The sequence below is a fragment of the Canis aureus genome, chromosome 25 (genome assembly GCF_053574225.1).
Source record: "Canis aureus isolate CA01 chromosome 25, VMU_Caureus_v.1.0, whole genome shotgun sequence".
NCBI lineage: Eukaryota > Metazoa > Chordata > Mammalia > Carnivora > Canidae > Canis > Canis aureus.
The window spans coordinates 14,264,502-14,281,305 of NC_135635.1; the positions used below are offsets into that span (position 1 = coordinate 14,264,502).

General features: G+C 37.0%; 2 protein-coding genes across 43 annotated transcripts in view; one reads left to right on the top strand and one right to left on the bottom strand.

The window, feature by feature from the left end:
* Nucleotides 1-13,102, bottom strand: part of REDIC1 (regulator of DNA class I crossover intermediates 1) — a 117,972-nt gene extending 104,870 nt beyond the window's left edge. For 11 of the 40 annotated variants that reach the window (XR_013363994.1, XR_013363995.1, XR_013363993.1 and 8 more), the window contains exon 1: nucleotides 12,888-13,101. Coding sequence is in view for 18 of the 40 variants with exons in the window: in XM_077870465.1 (XP_077726591.1) it covers nucleotides 12,888-12,910 (23 nt within the window). In the remaining 22 variants the exon portion in view is untranslated. Of the gene's footprint in view, nucleotides 1-12,887 lie in introns of all 40 variants that reach the window. The other 29 variants (XR_013363998.1, XR_013363997.1, XR_013364002.1 and 26 more) reach the window with 6 other exon arrangements.
* A 226-nt stretch (nucleotides 13,103-13,328) lies between these two features.
* Nucleotides 13,329-16,804, top strand: part of ABCD2 (ATP binding cassette subfamily D member 2) — a 67,870-nt gene continuing 64,394 nt past the window's right edge. Inside the window, exon 1 of one of the 3 annotated variants that reach the window (XM_077870445.1) lies at nucleotides 13,329-13,541. The gene's annotated coding sequence lies outside the window, so the exon portion shown is untranslated. The remainder of the gene's footprint in view (nucleotides 13,542-16,804) is intronic. The other 2 variants (XM_077870444.1, XM_077870446.1) reach the window with 2 other exon arrangements.

Sequence of the window (16,804 nt, forward strand, 5' to 3'; positions counted from 1 at the left end):
AAGGAAAGTTTCTAAATGCATTCTATGAGGCCAGCATTACCCTATACCAAAACCAGGTAAAGACACTACCAAAAAAAGAGAACTACAGGCCAATATCTATGATGAACATAGCTTTAAAAATCCTCAACACAAAATAAAAAATAAAAATCCTCAACACTATATCAGCAAACTGAATCCAACAATACATTAAAAAAAAAATTCACTACAATCGAGATTTACTCCTGATTTGAAAATCAATCAACATGATAAATCACATCAACAAGTGAAAGGATAAAAACAAATGAGCATTTCAATAGATATAGGAAAAATCATTTGACTGCATACAATATCCATTAAGGATAAAATTCTCCAACATAGTAGGTTTAGAGGGAACAATACTTTGACATAATAAAGGCCATATATGAAAACTCCTCAACTAACATCATCCCCAATGGTGAAAAACAGAGCTTTTCCCCTAAGGTCAGGAACAAGAAAAGGTTGTCCACTCTAACCACTTTTATTTAATATCATACTGAAAGTCCTAGCTGCAGCTATCAGACAAGGAAAGGGAATAAAAGGCAACCAAACCGGCAAGGAAAAAGTAAGCCTTTCAATATTTGCTGATGATATGATACTATCTAGAGAAAACCCTAAAGACTTCACCAAAAAAACTGCTAGAACAAATGAATTCAATACGATTACAGGATACAAAATCAATATACAGGTGTCTGTTGTATTTCTATATACTAATAATGAAGCAGCAGAAAGTTAAAAAAAAACAAAAAAAAACATTTACAACTGCACCAAAAATAAGATACCTAGGAATAAACCTAACCAAAGAAGTAAAAGACCTGTACTCTGAAAACTAAAACTCTGATGAAAGAAATTAAAGATGGCACAAATGGAAAGATATTCCACCTTTTGGATTAGAAGAATAAACATTGTTAAAATGTCCCTACTATCCAAAGCAATCTACAGATTTAATGCAATCCCTATCAAAATATCAACAGCATTTTTGACAGAACTAGAACAAATAATCCTGAAATTTATATAGAACCACAAAACCCCTGAATAGCCAAAGCAATCTTGAAAAAGAACAAAAGTGAGGTATCACAGTTCCAGATTTCAAGTTATACTACAAAGCTGTAGTAATCAAAAGAGTAAGGTACTAGCACAAAAAGAGACACACAGATAAACAGGCCACAACAGGAAGTCTAGAAACAAACCCACTCTGATATGGCAAATTAACCTATGACAAAGGAGCAAGAATATACAATAGGAAAAAGTCAGTCTCTTCAACAAATGATGTTAGTTAAACTGGACACCTAGATGCAAAAAAATTAGGTTGGACCATTTTCCTATAACATACACAAAAATAAATTCAGAATTGAGTAAAGATGACATGAAACTATAAAATTCCAGAAGAGAACTCCAGCAGTAATTTCTCTGACATAAGCCACAGCAATATTCTTCTAGACATGTCCCCTGAGGCAAGGGAAATTAAAGCAAAATAAACTACTGGGACTGTATCAAAATAAAAAGCTTCTGCACAACAAAGGAAACAATTGCCAAAACCAAAAGATAAACCCACTGAATGAGATATGCTATCTGCAAATAACATATCTGATAAAGTTAGTATCCAAAATAAATAAAGAACTCATGCAACTCAACACCCAAAAAACAAATAAGCCAATTAAAAAATGGGCAGGAGATAACATTTCTCCAAAGATGACCTATAGATGACCAACAGATACATGAAAAGATGCTCAACATTCACTGATAATCAGGGAAATGCAAATCAAAATTATAGTATCACCTTACACCTGTCAGAATGGCTAAAATCCAAAACACAAGAAACAAGAAGTGTTGGCAAGCATGTGGAGAAAAAGGAACCCTCTTACACTGTTGGTAGGAATATAAACTGGTACAGCCACTGTGGAATACAGTATGGAGTTTTCTCAAAAAGTTAAAATTTGAACTACTCTAAAATCCAGCAATCACACTTATAGCAGCAATATTTACAATAGCCAAAGTATGGAAAGAGCCCAGATGTCCATCAACATATGAAGGGATAAAGAAGAAGTGTTATATATAAACATTGAATACTATTTGGCCATCAAAAAAATGAAATCTTACCATCTGCAATGATGTGGATGGAACTAGATATTATGCTAAGCGAAATAAGTCAATCAGAGAAAGAGAATTATCATATGACCTCACTCATACATGGAATTTAAGAAACAAAACAAAGGATCATAGAGGAAGAGAAGAAAAAATAAAACAAGATGAAATCACACTGAGGGGGGCACTTGACGGATGAGCACTGGGTGTTATTCTGTATGTTGGCAAATTGAACACCAATAAATGAAACGGTAAAATAAAAAATAAATACATACATACATACATACATACATAAAAAAAAAACAAGATGAAATCAGAGAGGGAGACAAACCATAAGAGACTTCATCATAGGAAACAAACTAAGGACTCCTGGAGGGGTGGAGGGTAAGGGAATGGTGATGGACATTAAGGAGGGCATTGTGATGTAATGAGCACTGGGTATTACATAAGATTGATGAACCACTTACCTCTACCTCTAAAACCAATAACTCCTATGTTAATTGAACTTAAATAAAAATCTTTAAGTAAAATATATAGGAGTGTATATATAATATATATAATATATATATAATACACTAATACACTCCATATACATATATATGGAATATTACTCAGCCATCTAAAAGAATGAAATCTTGCCATCTGCAATGATGTGGATGAACTAGAAGGTATTATGCTAAGTCAAAGAAAGACAAATACCTTATGATTTCACTCATACTCCTGTGTAATTTAATACACAAAGAAAACAAAAAAGAGACAAAGACAGACTCTTAACTATAGAAAACAAACTAATGGTTTACCAGAGGGAAAGAAGGTAGGGAGCAAGAAATAGGTGAAAGGGATTAAAATTACACTTTCATTGAGTACTGAGTCATGTGTAATTGTTTAATTACTATACCGTAACCTGAAACTAATATAACACTATGTTAACTATACTGGAATGAATGCTGGCTCAGTCAGTAAAACACAAAACTCTTGAACTCGAGGTCAGGAATTTGAGGCCTGCATTGGACATGGAGCATACTTAAAATAAAAAATAAATAAAATAAAAATTTTAAAACAGGCAAATAACCTAAAAACAGACACTTTCCCAAAGACATACAAATGGCTAACAAGTGCATGAAAATGTGTTCAACATGACTCATCATCAGGGAAATGAAAATTAAAACCACACTGAGCTATCACTTTACACCTCACAATGATTTATCACTTTGTATCAGTTAAGACTTTTATCAAAGAGAAAAAGAAAGAAATGCTGGGGAAGAAGTAGAGAAAGGGGAACCATTCTGCATTGTTGGTAGGAACGTAAATTGGTACAACCGCTAGGAAAGTAGTATGGAATTCCCTCAAAAAATTAGAAAGAGAACTACCATATGATCCAGCAATACCACTTTGAGTATATATACAGAGAGAATTCAATATCTCAAGAAGACAGTTCCAACTGAGCCACCCACTTGCCTGGAGGCTAATCTTTTAACAGCAATTATTGTTATTCAGGAAAATGGATTTTTAGAAAAAATATATTGCAACCTTCTCTTTCAATAGAAGTATGAACAATATTAGTTGCCATTATACTACATACCAAAAGAAAATCAGTAGTGGGTCATAACTTGTTTATAGAACACGCTACGAATTTTCAATTCTACTAGGAAGCAGGAATATAGATATTTGTTACATTATTCTCTGTAAGAAAGAATAAAGTAAAACAGGTGTAAAAAGGTTAAGGGAAGGGAAGAACTTAAGAAATGATACGGAGAGAAGGAAAAAAAGGATAAGGGATGAGAAGAAATACAGAAACACACAAAGAAATAAAAGTATGTTGATTACAGTAATATATCAGAGCATTCTGCCCCTTGCTATGCTTTCTGGTAAGGAAAGATTCAGAAGAAAAAGCTAAAGAAATACTTTCTTTAAAAAAAAAAAAAAAAAGAAAGGTAAAAGGTTTACAAAGGTAAAGGACAACACTTGCATTTTATATAAAATAAGCAGGAGATATTGAAACTACCATGTGAATTAAATACTATGAGTATCTTACGTCTGAACTGTCTTGAATTGTTTTGTTTCTTTTCCTTTGTAGTTTGCTGCTTATTTTTTTGTGGCATGGTGCCATGCAAAAGAAACTGTTTCCAGATTAAGATCTTATAATCATATCTTAAGTGTGATTAAAAGTGGAAAATGTAAATAAAAGAGTAATAACAAATGAAAAACAGTATTTTATGGCTTGTATTACATTGAAATTAATTTAATCTAAAACATTATAATCCAACATTGTTAGCTAGCAAACTTATTAAGATTCAGGACAGTAATTAGCCTAGAAAAAAGTACTTACATTGGCTTTCCACAAAACTAAAACAGGTCTACCTGATGTGTCAGGAATAGTAATGATATATGTAGAACATTATGGCTTTTACATAAATGTTTCTCTTATAAAACAAGAAAAAAGTGTTTATTATTTTTCTTGAAAAAAGTTCTTAGAGATGTATGAATTACGACAGTTAAGGTATTGAGGAAAAAACTGTCAAATCAATAAGGCAGAAATCTAATACTCAAAATACAGAGCCTAATTTAAATAAGTTCTTACAGATTGAACTTTTATAGTATTTTGACAAAGAAAACATTATTTCACAGTTACAGACTATAATGATAAACATGAGCAGCCATCTCCTGAGTCACACAGTGGAAGTGATTTTAGAAAGTGAATGATACCCCGACATGAATGCATATTTCAGGTTATTCACAATTAAGTCTTCAAAATTTTATTTTCAAAAAAAAAAATACCAACTTAATTTTCAGTAATTTTAATTCACTAAAACTTCAAATATTGAAGTTTTTCCACTCTACCTATGAAATAAAGATTTATTTATTTTGAATAAAGTTGTCTGTTAACAAAATGTCAACAAAATTTAGAGGATTTATTTACAAAAATATTCAAAACACTGTAGGACACTTGAATTGATTTACAAAGTAATATTACAAAGACTCAAATGTTTACAAAATTCAATTAATGAAAGGCAGCAAAGAAAGAAAGCTTATAATGACATGCCAAAGTATTTTTCAACATTAGTGTTGTCTCAGAAATGAGAACTCAGTTCTATTAACTGGGCATATATATAAAACTGTTCAAGATATTGACAACTGTAGCTTCTGTTTGGTAAAATATCAAGCTTCCATGGATACAACTATAAAATACATATAAACCATAATCAATCGAAGTATATCTTGGACATATAGGATATATAATTTAGTAAGAACTCTGTTTTATACATGATGCTATAACCCATTCACATTATCATTGCAGATATTTTATCTTCAATGTTCTGCAGTTATATGTGTCATATTATTGTTTGCTGCTATAATCTCCTTAAAATAATAAATTCTGATGTTTTCCCAGTAATTTCTGTCTTCAGTTTGTCATGTGCTCATTGATATAACCATGAAATGCTAAATGTTGGTAAAAATTTTGTGCAAAACTTACAGGGGTCATCAACTTAAAAACAAAACATCAATACTTAATTTATTATTAAACATGAATTTTCCTTGAGTTCCCTGCTACCAAAAAGATTACAAAAGCATTACCAACCAATATTAATAGTTGACAAAAACCACTGCAGCAACAACATTCCTAACTGCTCTTTGTAGGCTGACAGGACAGCTTAGCCTCTATTCCTTACAAGTATTTCACTTACACTTAATCTAAAATTTCCCATGCTTCATATGGACCCCACCCCCAGGTATGGTAGCTATACAAATCTGTCTTTAGCATGCAATAGCTCAACTAGCTGGTACAACTGGCCAGCAGAGACAGCAGCATTTAATACTTCTGCAACCTCAACTAGCAAGTGAATTGTCCCTAGCTGCTCATGTCCTAGCACACTCTATCAACTTGTGCCCTCTAGTCTGTCCTTAAAAAGCATGGTTATTTATTTTTGATCTGGAAAGTATCCTTCCCAAATTATCACTGGATGCCTTTAGATTTAACCACATATTAAGGTGAGAATTCTCTTCACTGCACACTCAGCCCATACAGTAATACAGACCATGGCAGCAGAGGTTTAAAAAAAAAATAGGCCATTCATTGAATATAGCTGGGCTCATTTTAACGGAAACAGTAACAGAAACAAAAACTCCCAAGACAAATGCTAAACTGGGCATGCCACTAGGACCACAAGCATAAATCATGACTGTGTCAGGCAAACAGGGATGATGTTCACAGTACATTTAAGTCTTATCCCCATTTAAGAGATAAAGAAAAAGATGCAGAGAGACTAATTTTCATAAAGAGAACTTGTAAAGCTAATTGAGGTTAAGCTTCAGGGCCCTTAACATGAAAATGTCCCTTCCAAGGCCAGTATCTAATTTTGTAGTCATGATTTTGTATTATTTTTCCATACAAAAGGTTTTGCCTTTGTATGGAGAGGTTTAATAATCCAAATTCACATAGCCCATGAAACCAACAAAATGAGTTAGGACTTTGTGTTGATTTGATTTGGAGAATATACAGTGATACCGGAAAATGGAAAAATAGTATTAACTTTTTTCCCTGAGCAGAATCCTAACTGGAATCATTATCTTAAAGTTTTTCCACTAGTTCCAAACTACATAATACTAATACCACAAACAGTCATAAAATGCCATTTTGATTGTGTTACTTCCAAATTTGTATGACTCAATAACAGATCAAATTTCAACTTCTCAGTCTGGTTTTTAACCTATCAGTGGACACATATACATATTTTTAAATATTTAAGTATATAATCTTATTTCCAATGTTTATTTGCATTATTTTTTCCTCCATCTAAACTTTCCTTTAATCTTATTTCTGATTGCTAAAGCTTCAGCTAAAATTATCCTATTTTCTACTATTGTTCAGAGTATCTATTTTTTAAAGCATATATTTTGGCCCCTTACCTTAAACATTTTCAAACTTAATGGCATGTTATAACAACCACCCCCAATAAAATATAAATTTCTCAGAAAGAAACTAAATTTTGTTACTTTGCATGCCTACCTGGCAGTGCTTGGTACACAGCACTCAACAAATATTTTGCACAAACATTCTAGGCCTACGTTTACAAATGCAAACCTCTCCCTTAACTAAATTTAAACAAGATTTTTATCTGTGTCCTTTTAACAACACTGGTTGCATTATTCAGTCTAACTTGCAAAATAAACCTGTCCTAATTTAAAAAAAAATTTTCTTATACTTCATGTAGAGTACATTATAGTCCATCTATAGTCAAACCCATTCTAAAACACAAATTGGGGATCCCTGGGTGGCTCAGCGGTTTGGCGCCTGCTTTTGGCCCAGGGCAGGATCCTGGAGTCCCGGGATCAAGTCCTGCATCGGGCTCCCTGCATGGAGCCTGCTTTTCCCTCTGCCTCTCTCTATCATGAATAAATAAATAAATCTTTAATAAAAAATAAAAAAAAATAAAACGCAAATTGCCACCCAAAGACTGGACATATCTTTATATTCTCCTTCCTCTCCTATCGTCCTAACACCTTCAAGTCTGAGGTGACTATGAATTTGGTGAAACAAGTCACTGATCAATAAACGGGAAAATAAAATAGAATCGTTTCCAATTTTTAAAAAATCAGTGGTCATACCTGTCCTGTCTCAAATTTATACCTCAATCTGACTAGGAAAATATAGGGTCTAAGTGACTTATAAAAAGTATAAAGTAAGAATCAGAGTTCTAGAGCAATGATTCCCAAACAAGTAAAAGGAAAAAAAATTTAATTGGCAAGACTGACAGATGACCAATATTTTAACTGTCAAGAAAGGACTTAAAAGGGGAAGGGCAAAAAAAATAAAAAATAAAAAAATAAATAAAAAAATAAAAAAATAAAAAAAAGGGGGGGAAGGGCATTTTAAAATAAAAATAATAAAATACAATCTTGGAAAAAAATAAAGAACAGAACATTAAAAGTTGAAAAACCTGACATTACCGATGATTAACAAGTTTCAGAGACAGTTGACTGGGGATTGCTATCACAGACATGTAAATTACTCTCAGCTTAGGCCAAATCTCTAACCAAAATGAAACTGTTTGAAATGAAATGTTATGATATCTTGCAAAAATCCACAAACTGTAACATTAAAGCCAAACCAAGTAATTTTGAAAAGAAAAATAAGGGAAGCTTACTTCTTCCCTCTAGCCGCCAATCTTTTCCCTTTTTGATTTCACAAACACAAAAAAAAAGACACTTTATTATGACTGGTAGAGTCCCCAGACTGAAGAGTAGCAAAAGATCAAATACCAAGTTTGTTTTACGCCAAGAAAAACTGTAAAGACCTTTGCAATTATAAAGGTTTTCTGATTGGGGCGCCTGGGTGGCTCAGTTGGTTAAGTGCCTAATTTTTGGTTTTAGGTCATGATCTGGAAGTGGCAAGATGGAGCCCTGCATCAGACTCCCTGCTCAGAGGGCAGTCCACTTCAGATTTTCTCCTTCTCCCTCTGCCGTTCCCCCACAGTCACCCTCCCTCCCACTCTCTAAAATAAATAAATCTTAAAAATATTTTTTAAAAATTAAAAAATATTCTACCAAATAATTCTGCAATTAAACTTAACATATATCAGGTTCCTACAATATATAATACTCTGCTTCCATGTTGTATATACAATCAATCAGACTGCTGTGATCAAAACGTAAACTGCTATAGCCTGCTTCTTTAATTCCCTTAAAAAAAAAAAAGTGTAAAGCCCCTTACTGGTTTCCTGTATAATGCAGCCCCACTTGCTGTCTGGCAAATAACCCTATCAATTTCTTTAATACCTCCCCCGTCTCAACCCTCTCTTCTAAGCCTTGCTAAATAAAAGTTAGGTCTCTAATTTGGTCATTTATCTCACCTCTTTTTCAACTTTTTTTTTTTTAGATTTATTTATTTATTTATTTATTCATGATAGACATAGAGAAAGAAAGAGGCAGAGACACAGGAGGAGGGAGAAGCAGGCTCCATGCTGGGAGCCCGATGCGGACTTGACCTGGGGACTCCAGGATCCCACCCTGGGCCAAAGGCAGGCACTAAACCGCTGAGCCACCCAGGGATCCCCCCTCTTTTTCAACTTTTAAGAAACTGTGCTTCATTGCTTCTCTGTAGTGCTCGTTCTGTACAATATTGCTATCCTTCAAGGCTTTATGTAATTTCCTGCTTCTTGGTTCTCTAGGGATCCACATCCCCTTTATGTGTGCCACCTTTACAATATTTCTGTTTCTACGCAGCATAGCATAGTGGTTAAGCACATTGTTCTCAAATCCTAACTCTGCTACTAATTAGCTGGGTGACCTTGGGCAAGTCATTTAACCTTAACAGTGCCTCAATTTCTCTATCAGTAAAATGAGGATAACATTTGTATATACCTCATGAGATTCTTAAGAGTAAATGAGCGAATACGTAAAAAGCACTTAGAACAGCACTTGTTTAAATATCAAGTGCTATTTAACAATTCAATATTATAGTTATTTACCTAATTTTATTCGTACCATTCTACCACAGATTATTTTTGTGGATCAAAATTACAACTTTTTCTTTTTCTGAATTTCCCTCCCCCGCCCACATAGATTAACAATGCCCTAAACAGGGAGCCATGTGAAAACCAATTTGTTTAATTAATGTTGAATGCTCTGAGGGAGCAGCTCTGATGGAGCTTTGTAAATGTTCTCCAATTATTTGTCTATATTTAAGTTCTTAACAGTTCTCAACATTTTTACCCAAAAAACAACCCTAATAACAAAGGATAATAAATACTCCAAGATGGACTGGGGTATGGATTAAAATTTCTATTCCATAATAGCTCTAATAGCAGCTAGTAGTCATTAATAAGCACTATCTTGGATTCTGACGCCCTTTAGGGATATAATACCATGATCAACTAATCTTGTTCACCTTTGTCTATCGTATATAAGAAAATGGAGATACTCATTGTTTCATTATTAATCTGTGGTTTGACCTGTGGAGTCCATTCCCCACAAGAAAAATATATTTAAAATTGCAAATTTTATCTTACAATATCTCGAGATTTGCACTTTACTCCATAATGTATCCATGTTTGTTTAAATTTAAAAATAGTGATGCCTTAAAATATCTCAAGATTTGCACTTTACTCCATAATGTATTCATGTTTGTTTAAATTTAAAAATATAGTGACTATATTAAAAATATAGTGGGTGGCTCAATGGTTGAGCATCTGCCTTTGGCTCAGGGCGTAATCCTGGAGTCCCAGGATCGAGTCCCATGTTGGGGCTCCCTGCACGGAGCCTGCCTCTCCTTCTGCCTATGTCTCTGCCTGTCTCTCTCTCTGTGTCATGAATAAATAAAATCTTTTTTAAAATAAAAATAAACAAATGCATAAAAATATATTTTCCTCTAAGCCCTGAGGAAAATTGATGCTCCAAAGGCTCCTGGGTGGTTCAACTGGTTAAGAGTCTGCCTTCCACTCAGGATGGAGCCCTGCATCAGGTCTTCCCACATGTGCACTCTCTCACATGTTGTCTCAAATAAATAAACAAAATCCTAAAAAATAAAAGAAGCAAACTGATGCTCCAGGGAGAGGTGTCATGTTTCTTCCATTATTTCTTAAGCCCCAGGGGTCCCTAATACTTCTAGGCACAGCACTACCTCATTTTGAGAAACACATCTCTAGACTACATTTCCTGTAGTATACTGCTTTTGCATCCTCCCAATAGCAACTAAAATATTACTCCTTGAATAGTCAGAAGTTTTATATATATGACAGAATAATGGCACTACATTTTAATAGTACTTAAGTATTTGTAAAATGATTTATCTCATTTAATATTCACATATTAAGAATGTCAAGCTCAAAAAGATCAATTATAATCAGATAATCAACTAAATCTCGTGAAGCCTGTGAATTTTTTATTTTTTTCCAGAGTAGAAGTATGATGCTATAACACCACCCAGAAATAATTCAGAAAAATTTCTAAAATACAATGCTAACATATTTTTTAATAGGATAAATGCTTCTGCTAATATTACTGGGCATAGTTATAATACTTGGTGAACATAAAGGCCGTCTTTCTCCCTACAAAATTTCTTAGAACGTAAGTGTATTACATTCTAACAGTATCACCACTGCTTGTGTGGGTCTACTTGTGACAAAAATTGTATTTAAGAGATTAGTGTTTCAATTAAAACAATTCATCAAGGAATTTCATCAAATGAAATTACAGCCCCATATTATTTCCATCCTAGTGGACTATGGGCCAACAGTAACGAAAATATTAACTAGGAACGCCTGGGTGGCTCAGTGGTTGAGCGTCTGCCTTTGGCTGAGGGAGTGATCCTAGTATACGCGATCAAGTCCCACATCTGGCTGCTCACGGGGAGCCTGCCTCTATGTCTATCATGAATAAATAAGATCTTTTTTAAAATGTTAAATAAAACTACATTGTCAACCCATCACACTTAATGAGATTAATGCTAAATATAAAATTAATTGCAAATTCTCTTGTAAGTTATTACAATTTAAAACTTCACTTTAGGGACGCCTGGGTGGCTTAACGGTCGAGCTTCTGCCTTTGGCCCAGAGTGTGATCCTGGGATCCAGGATTGAGTCCCGCTTTGGGCTCCTTGCATGGAGCCTGCCTGTGTGTGTGTGTCTCATGAATAAATAAATAAAATCCTAAAAAAACAAACAAACAAAAACACAACTCCACTTTAGGAGCACCCAGGTGGCTCAGTTGGTTAATCCCACCCACTCCTGAGTTCAGCTCAGGTCATGATCAGGGTCCTGGGAAGGAGCCCCACGTCAGGGTCCTTGCTCAGCAGGGAATCGGCTTCAAGATTCTCTATGCCCCTTCCCGCTTGTGGGATCACGTGCGCATGTGCTCTCACTGTCTCTTAAATCAAGCCTTAAAGCCCATTCACTTTACCTCCCTTTAAAAAAACAAACTGGGGAGGGGGGAATCTCTGGGTGGCTCAGCGGTTTAGCGCCTGCCTTTGGCCCAGGGCGCGATCCTGGAGCCCCGGGATTGAGTCCCGCGTCGGGCTCCCGGTGCATGGAGCCTGCTTCTCCGTCTCCCTCTGCCTGTGTCTCTGCCTCTCTCTAGGTCCATCATGAATAAATAAAATATTTAAAAAACAAAACAAAACAAAACAAAAAAACTAGGGGCACCTGGACGGCTCAGCGGTTGGGCCTTTGGCTCAGGACCTGATCTCGGAACCGAGTCCCACATCGGGCTCCCTGCATGGAGCCTATGTCTTTGCCTCCCTCTCTCTCTCTCTCTCTCTCTCTCTCTCTCTCATGAATAAATAAATAATCTTAAAAATTAAATTTATGATGGATACTGCCACGCCCCCCCTTTTCCACCAATGGATTTAGGGACAGCAACGAATGGTCTCTTCCATAATACTTTCCAAATTCACACAAAAACTATATACTGCCCTAGGAAAAAAATCCTCCTGAGAGAGGGGCAGGGGCGGAAAAAAGGAAAAAGAGGGCTCAGGTGCCGAGAGGCCTCACTAGAGAAGGAAGCCGTGGGACGCCAGGGAGGACGAGCAGAGCCGCTCTCCGGCTGTGGGCTCCACACGGGAAGCCTTTGGAAAGGCAGCGGGAAGAAGCCGACTTGCTTTTGCTTTAGGACAGAGAGGCGGTGGCTACGATCTCCCAGCCTGGCTACCAGCGAAGAGACCCACTCCTTCAACTTCTCTCCAACTGAGGCGAGGCCCGTCCCTCCAGGGCCTCGGAGGGAGGCGCCATTACTGGAGCGAACGTTCGGGGACTCAAGGCCTACGGTCTCAAGCTCCAAGCAGCCAAACTCACCGGGATCCCCCGACCCAATTCATCTCTCACAAACTTCTGAGGCCCCCAAAGGCGGGAGCTCAGACGTCTCAGCTGGGCGCCACAGCTTCTCCGCCCTCAGCCAACTCCTTCCAAGCCCCCGGCCTCCCAACAGCCTCCCGACAGCCTCCGCGCCCGGGCGGGCCGCTGGGGAGCCTCCCGACAGCCTCCGCGGCGGGGCGGGCCCCTGGGAGCCTCCCGACAGCCTTCGCGCCCGCACGGGCCCCTGAGGAGCCTCCCAACGACTTCTGCACCAGAGCGGGCCCCTGGGGAGCCTCCCGACAGCCTCCGTGCCCGGACGGGCCCCTAAGGAGCCTCCCGACAGCTTCTGCACCAGAGCGGGCCCCTGGGGAGCCTCCCGACAGCCTCCGCGGCGGGGCGGGCCCCTGGGAGCCTCCCGACAGCCTCCGCGGCGGGGCGGGCTCCTAGGGAGCCTCCCCACAGCCTCCGCGGCGGGGCGGGCCCCTGGGAGCCTCCCGACAGCCTCTGCGGTGTCTGCGGAGACAGTGGCCTGTTGGGGCCGCCGGGGACGCCGTGGGAAAGCAGCCAGGCCGCAGAAGGGAAGAGGAGTCAGCAGTTTTGACGGCTCAGGCAAAGGAAGCCTCAGTAAATGAAGTTTCGGGCTGTGGCCACAGGGTTAGTGTTTCAAGCCACCTCCACCATAATTTTATTTAGTTCTCTATTGGTCACATCCAAGACCAGGCTTGGGAGAGAAAGAGAAGGCAGAGACAAACTTGTAAGATCCCTAATCCTGAAGATGAAGCTTGCATTCGCACTTAAACACTCCCTGTCCAGATCCCTTAAATATCTTCCGCATATGGTTTTAACATTCAGTAAACAGTTGTTTGTTAGGAACGTTGCACCTTAGTGATTTAGTATTCTGTACATTTTGTGAGTTTCTGAGAGCGATCAAAATTTAAGCTTATGAAGGCCTTAAAGATTCAGATTTTTACCGAAAACATCTCAAAACAAAAACTGGATTTTGCTGGGGTTTGTGTGTGTGTGTGTGTGTGTGTGTTATGTTTGTATGTCCTCGTAAAACATTTATCCTGCAAACGGTTCTATGATATTTTGGTTGGGAACTAAAAATCTTTTGTCCCAAATAAATGCACTAAGTATACCTCTCCCCTCAGTTGTCAGGATTGTTTTCCAGATTTTAACCTAGGGAATATCTCAAAATTTCAAATATAATATATTTTCTTTTAAGTCATTAGGAATAAGTACATAAAACAGGATTATGTCCCAGGATAGATACCTGATTTAATCATATAAGTACTAATTTTTATAATAAAAATTAACCAAAGTATACCTAACATTGATCTGAATTAGACCAGGAAAAAGTGGGGGATGCCTGGGGTGGCTCAGGGGTTGAGTATCTGCCTTTGGCTCAGGTTGTGATCCCAGGGTCCTGGGATGGAGTCCTGCCCTGGGCTCCCTGCAGGGAGCCTGCTTCTCCCTCTGCCTGTGTCTCTGTCTCTCATGATAAATAAATAAAATCGTTTTTTTTTTAAAAAACCAGGTGAATACAGCATTTCAGTACAAAGTAGTCTTCCACATGGAGTGGCTGGTCATTTTTCGGTAACTAAACAATACAATGAAGGCAGAAAAGGGAGAAGCAGTGACCCAAAGTTATTAGCCTTTCCTTCTTTAAACATTTTTGAAACAGGTACAAATTGACTACAAGGGGGAAATAATTTGCCTAAAAGGTTAACTCTTTTGATATATTGTGAGAGGACATAAAGGAAAGGTTGGTCAATTTACTGAGAAATCAAGAACTCTCACTGCTTTCCTTCCAGTCACAGAGAGGCAGTAGAAGTGGTAAATTAGGCTAGGGGAAAATTAATCTATGATACACATCTTCTTTAGACAAGATAGTTGCTGGGTTTTCCTTCACAGCAAAAGACATTTCCTTATGAACTAATTATTAGGTGGTTATTTTTCGCAGCTGAAATGTTGACCTACTGTCTCACCTTTAGGTTTGTTTATGCCTCACATGAACAAGACTAACATGAGCGATAGATAATTAGTCAAACACAGTGCCATTTTAGGGACAGTAGGGCAATTAGGTAATCTCTTGGGTCAGAAAACAGTTCAAGAAAGGAATACAGCACAGATGAAATACTACTTAGCATTTGATGAAAGGAAATCCATGTAAAATTCTTAAACCTTAATTTATTGTTATTACTAAAAAATATTTACTTTCTGGTGACTTACTGTCTAAACATACAACGTACGTATTATCTACATTTTGTATATATGCTTGCATATGTAGATCTCTCAATTATAAAAAATCATTTCTGATGCTTTACAGTTTATAAAGCATATCATTTTGTATGTTTTATATGTATTCTTGAATATATACAAAATCTATTTAGTCTGGCTCTTTCATGGATGTTGGTAGTGTCCACTTTGACACTAACATTAAGAATATCACACCTGAGGGGTACCTAGTTGGCTCAGTTGGTTAAGCATTTGACTCTTCATCTCAGCTCAGGTCTTAATCTCAGGGTTGGGAGTTTGAGCCTCACACTGGGCTCCACACTGGGCATGGAACCTACTTTTTAAAAAAATCACACTGGAGAATACAGTAATTTGGTAACTATTATTTTTAATTTTTATTCATTTTCAAGATTTTTTTCTAAGATTTTTCTCCCCTTTTAAGCCAATTTTAATACTTTTCCATATAAACACATGTAAAATTGAGAAGCTTGAGTAGAAATTGGGCCAAATTATATTTAATGTAGTAACACATGATTTTTTTTTAACCTCCTTTTTCTTACCTAGTTTGGAATTCAAGCCAAATTAATATTATCTTTGTTTTAGTTGAATATCACCAATATAAAAATTGAAAGTACTTTGACATCCTTAATTTCTTACTTAAATGGCATATATTTCCAACTGGAATTACCAATCTGGTTTCGTATCCTCTTGAATTCTTCCTCTGACTTTCCTGCAGGCTGGAACATAGCCTCAAATGCTAGGACTAAATCTGACCTTTGGAGCAGGGCAGAATGAAGGGTGAAAGTAGAATTTCAATGATTTTAATTAGGTCTGTACTTAAGAGCCTCAACATCAAGTCACATCTCATTTTGACCTTTTCCCTAGTTCTAGTTACTGGCTTTCAACTTCCCTTGTGCACAATTCTAGCAACCAAATTTCTATCTTATTTTCTTCATATCTACATCCTAACAAGTCTTTGACTCCACACATTAAAATCTTGCTCCTATACCCCAGCCTCAGTATCAGGTGGTAAACTGACCTACCTACAATTAAGTGTGGACCTGTTTGGATATCTAAAGATCTATGCATCTAGATTCCCATTACACTGCTCCTTTTATGAAATGGCTGTCCTAAGGCAATGATGTAAGCCACTGCCTCAACTGCCCTTTGCTTTCTGACCTAACACATCCCTCTGTGTAGCATGTTCTGCTTGGCTGAACATCCTCCTGTCACTAACACAAGTTTACCATGGCCCTCCACTTATCCTGTCACAGTCAGGAGATGTGACATAAAGAATTAAATTTTATAAATGTCAGACAGCCTTATTTGGACACATGAAAAGTATAAGATTAGGAATAAAAGATGTTGAAAATAACCACCATAACACTATGATCTCTACATTCAGACTTAGAAAGTCTTAATGAAATGACTGTGCTAGCTAATATAGCCAACTATCAAAGAGACTTGCACGAATTGGCCACTCATGCATTAGTAAATTTGCTAAATTGAATGCAAACAAATGAAATGAGACCTGTGATGATTCTTGGAATTAATATAGATACACAGGAAAAGAGTTTTCAAAGTCTATGAATACTGTTACTTATAAAAGAATAGTTCTTTACTCATAGTCAAATGAATAATGAAGATCATTATCCCAACACTGAGACAGGTTTTATATT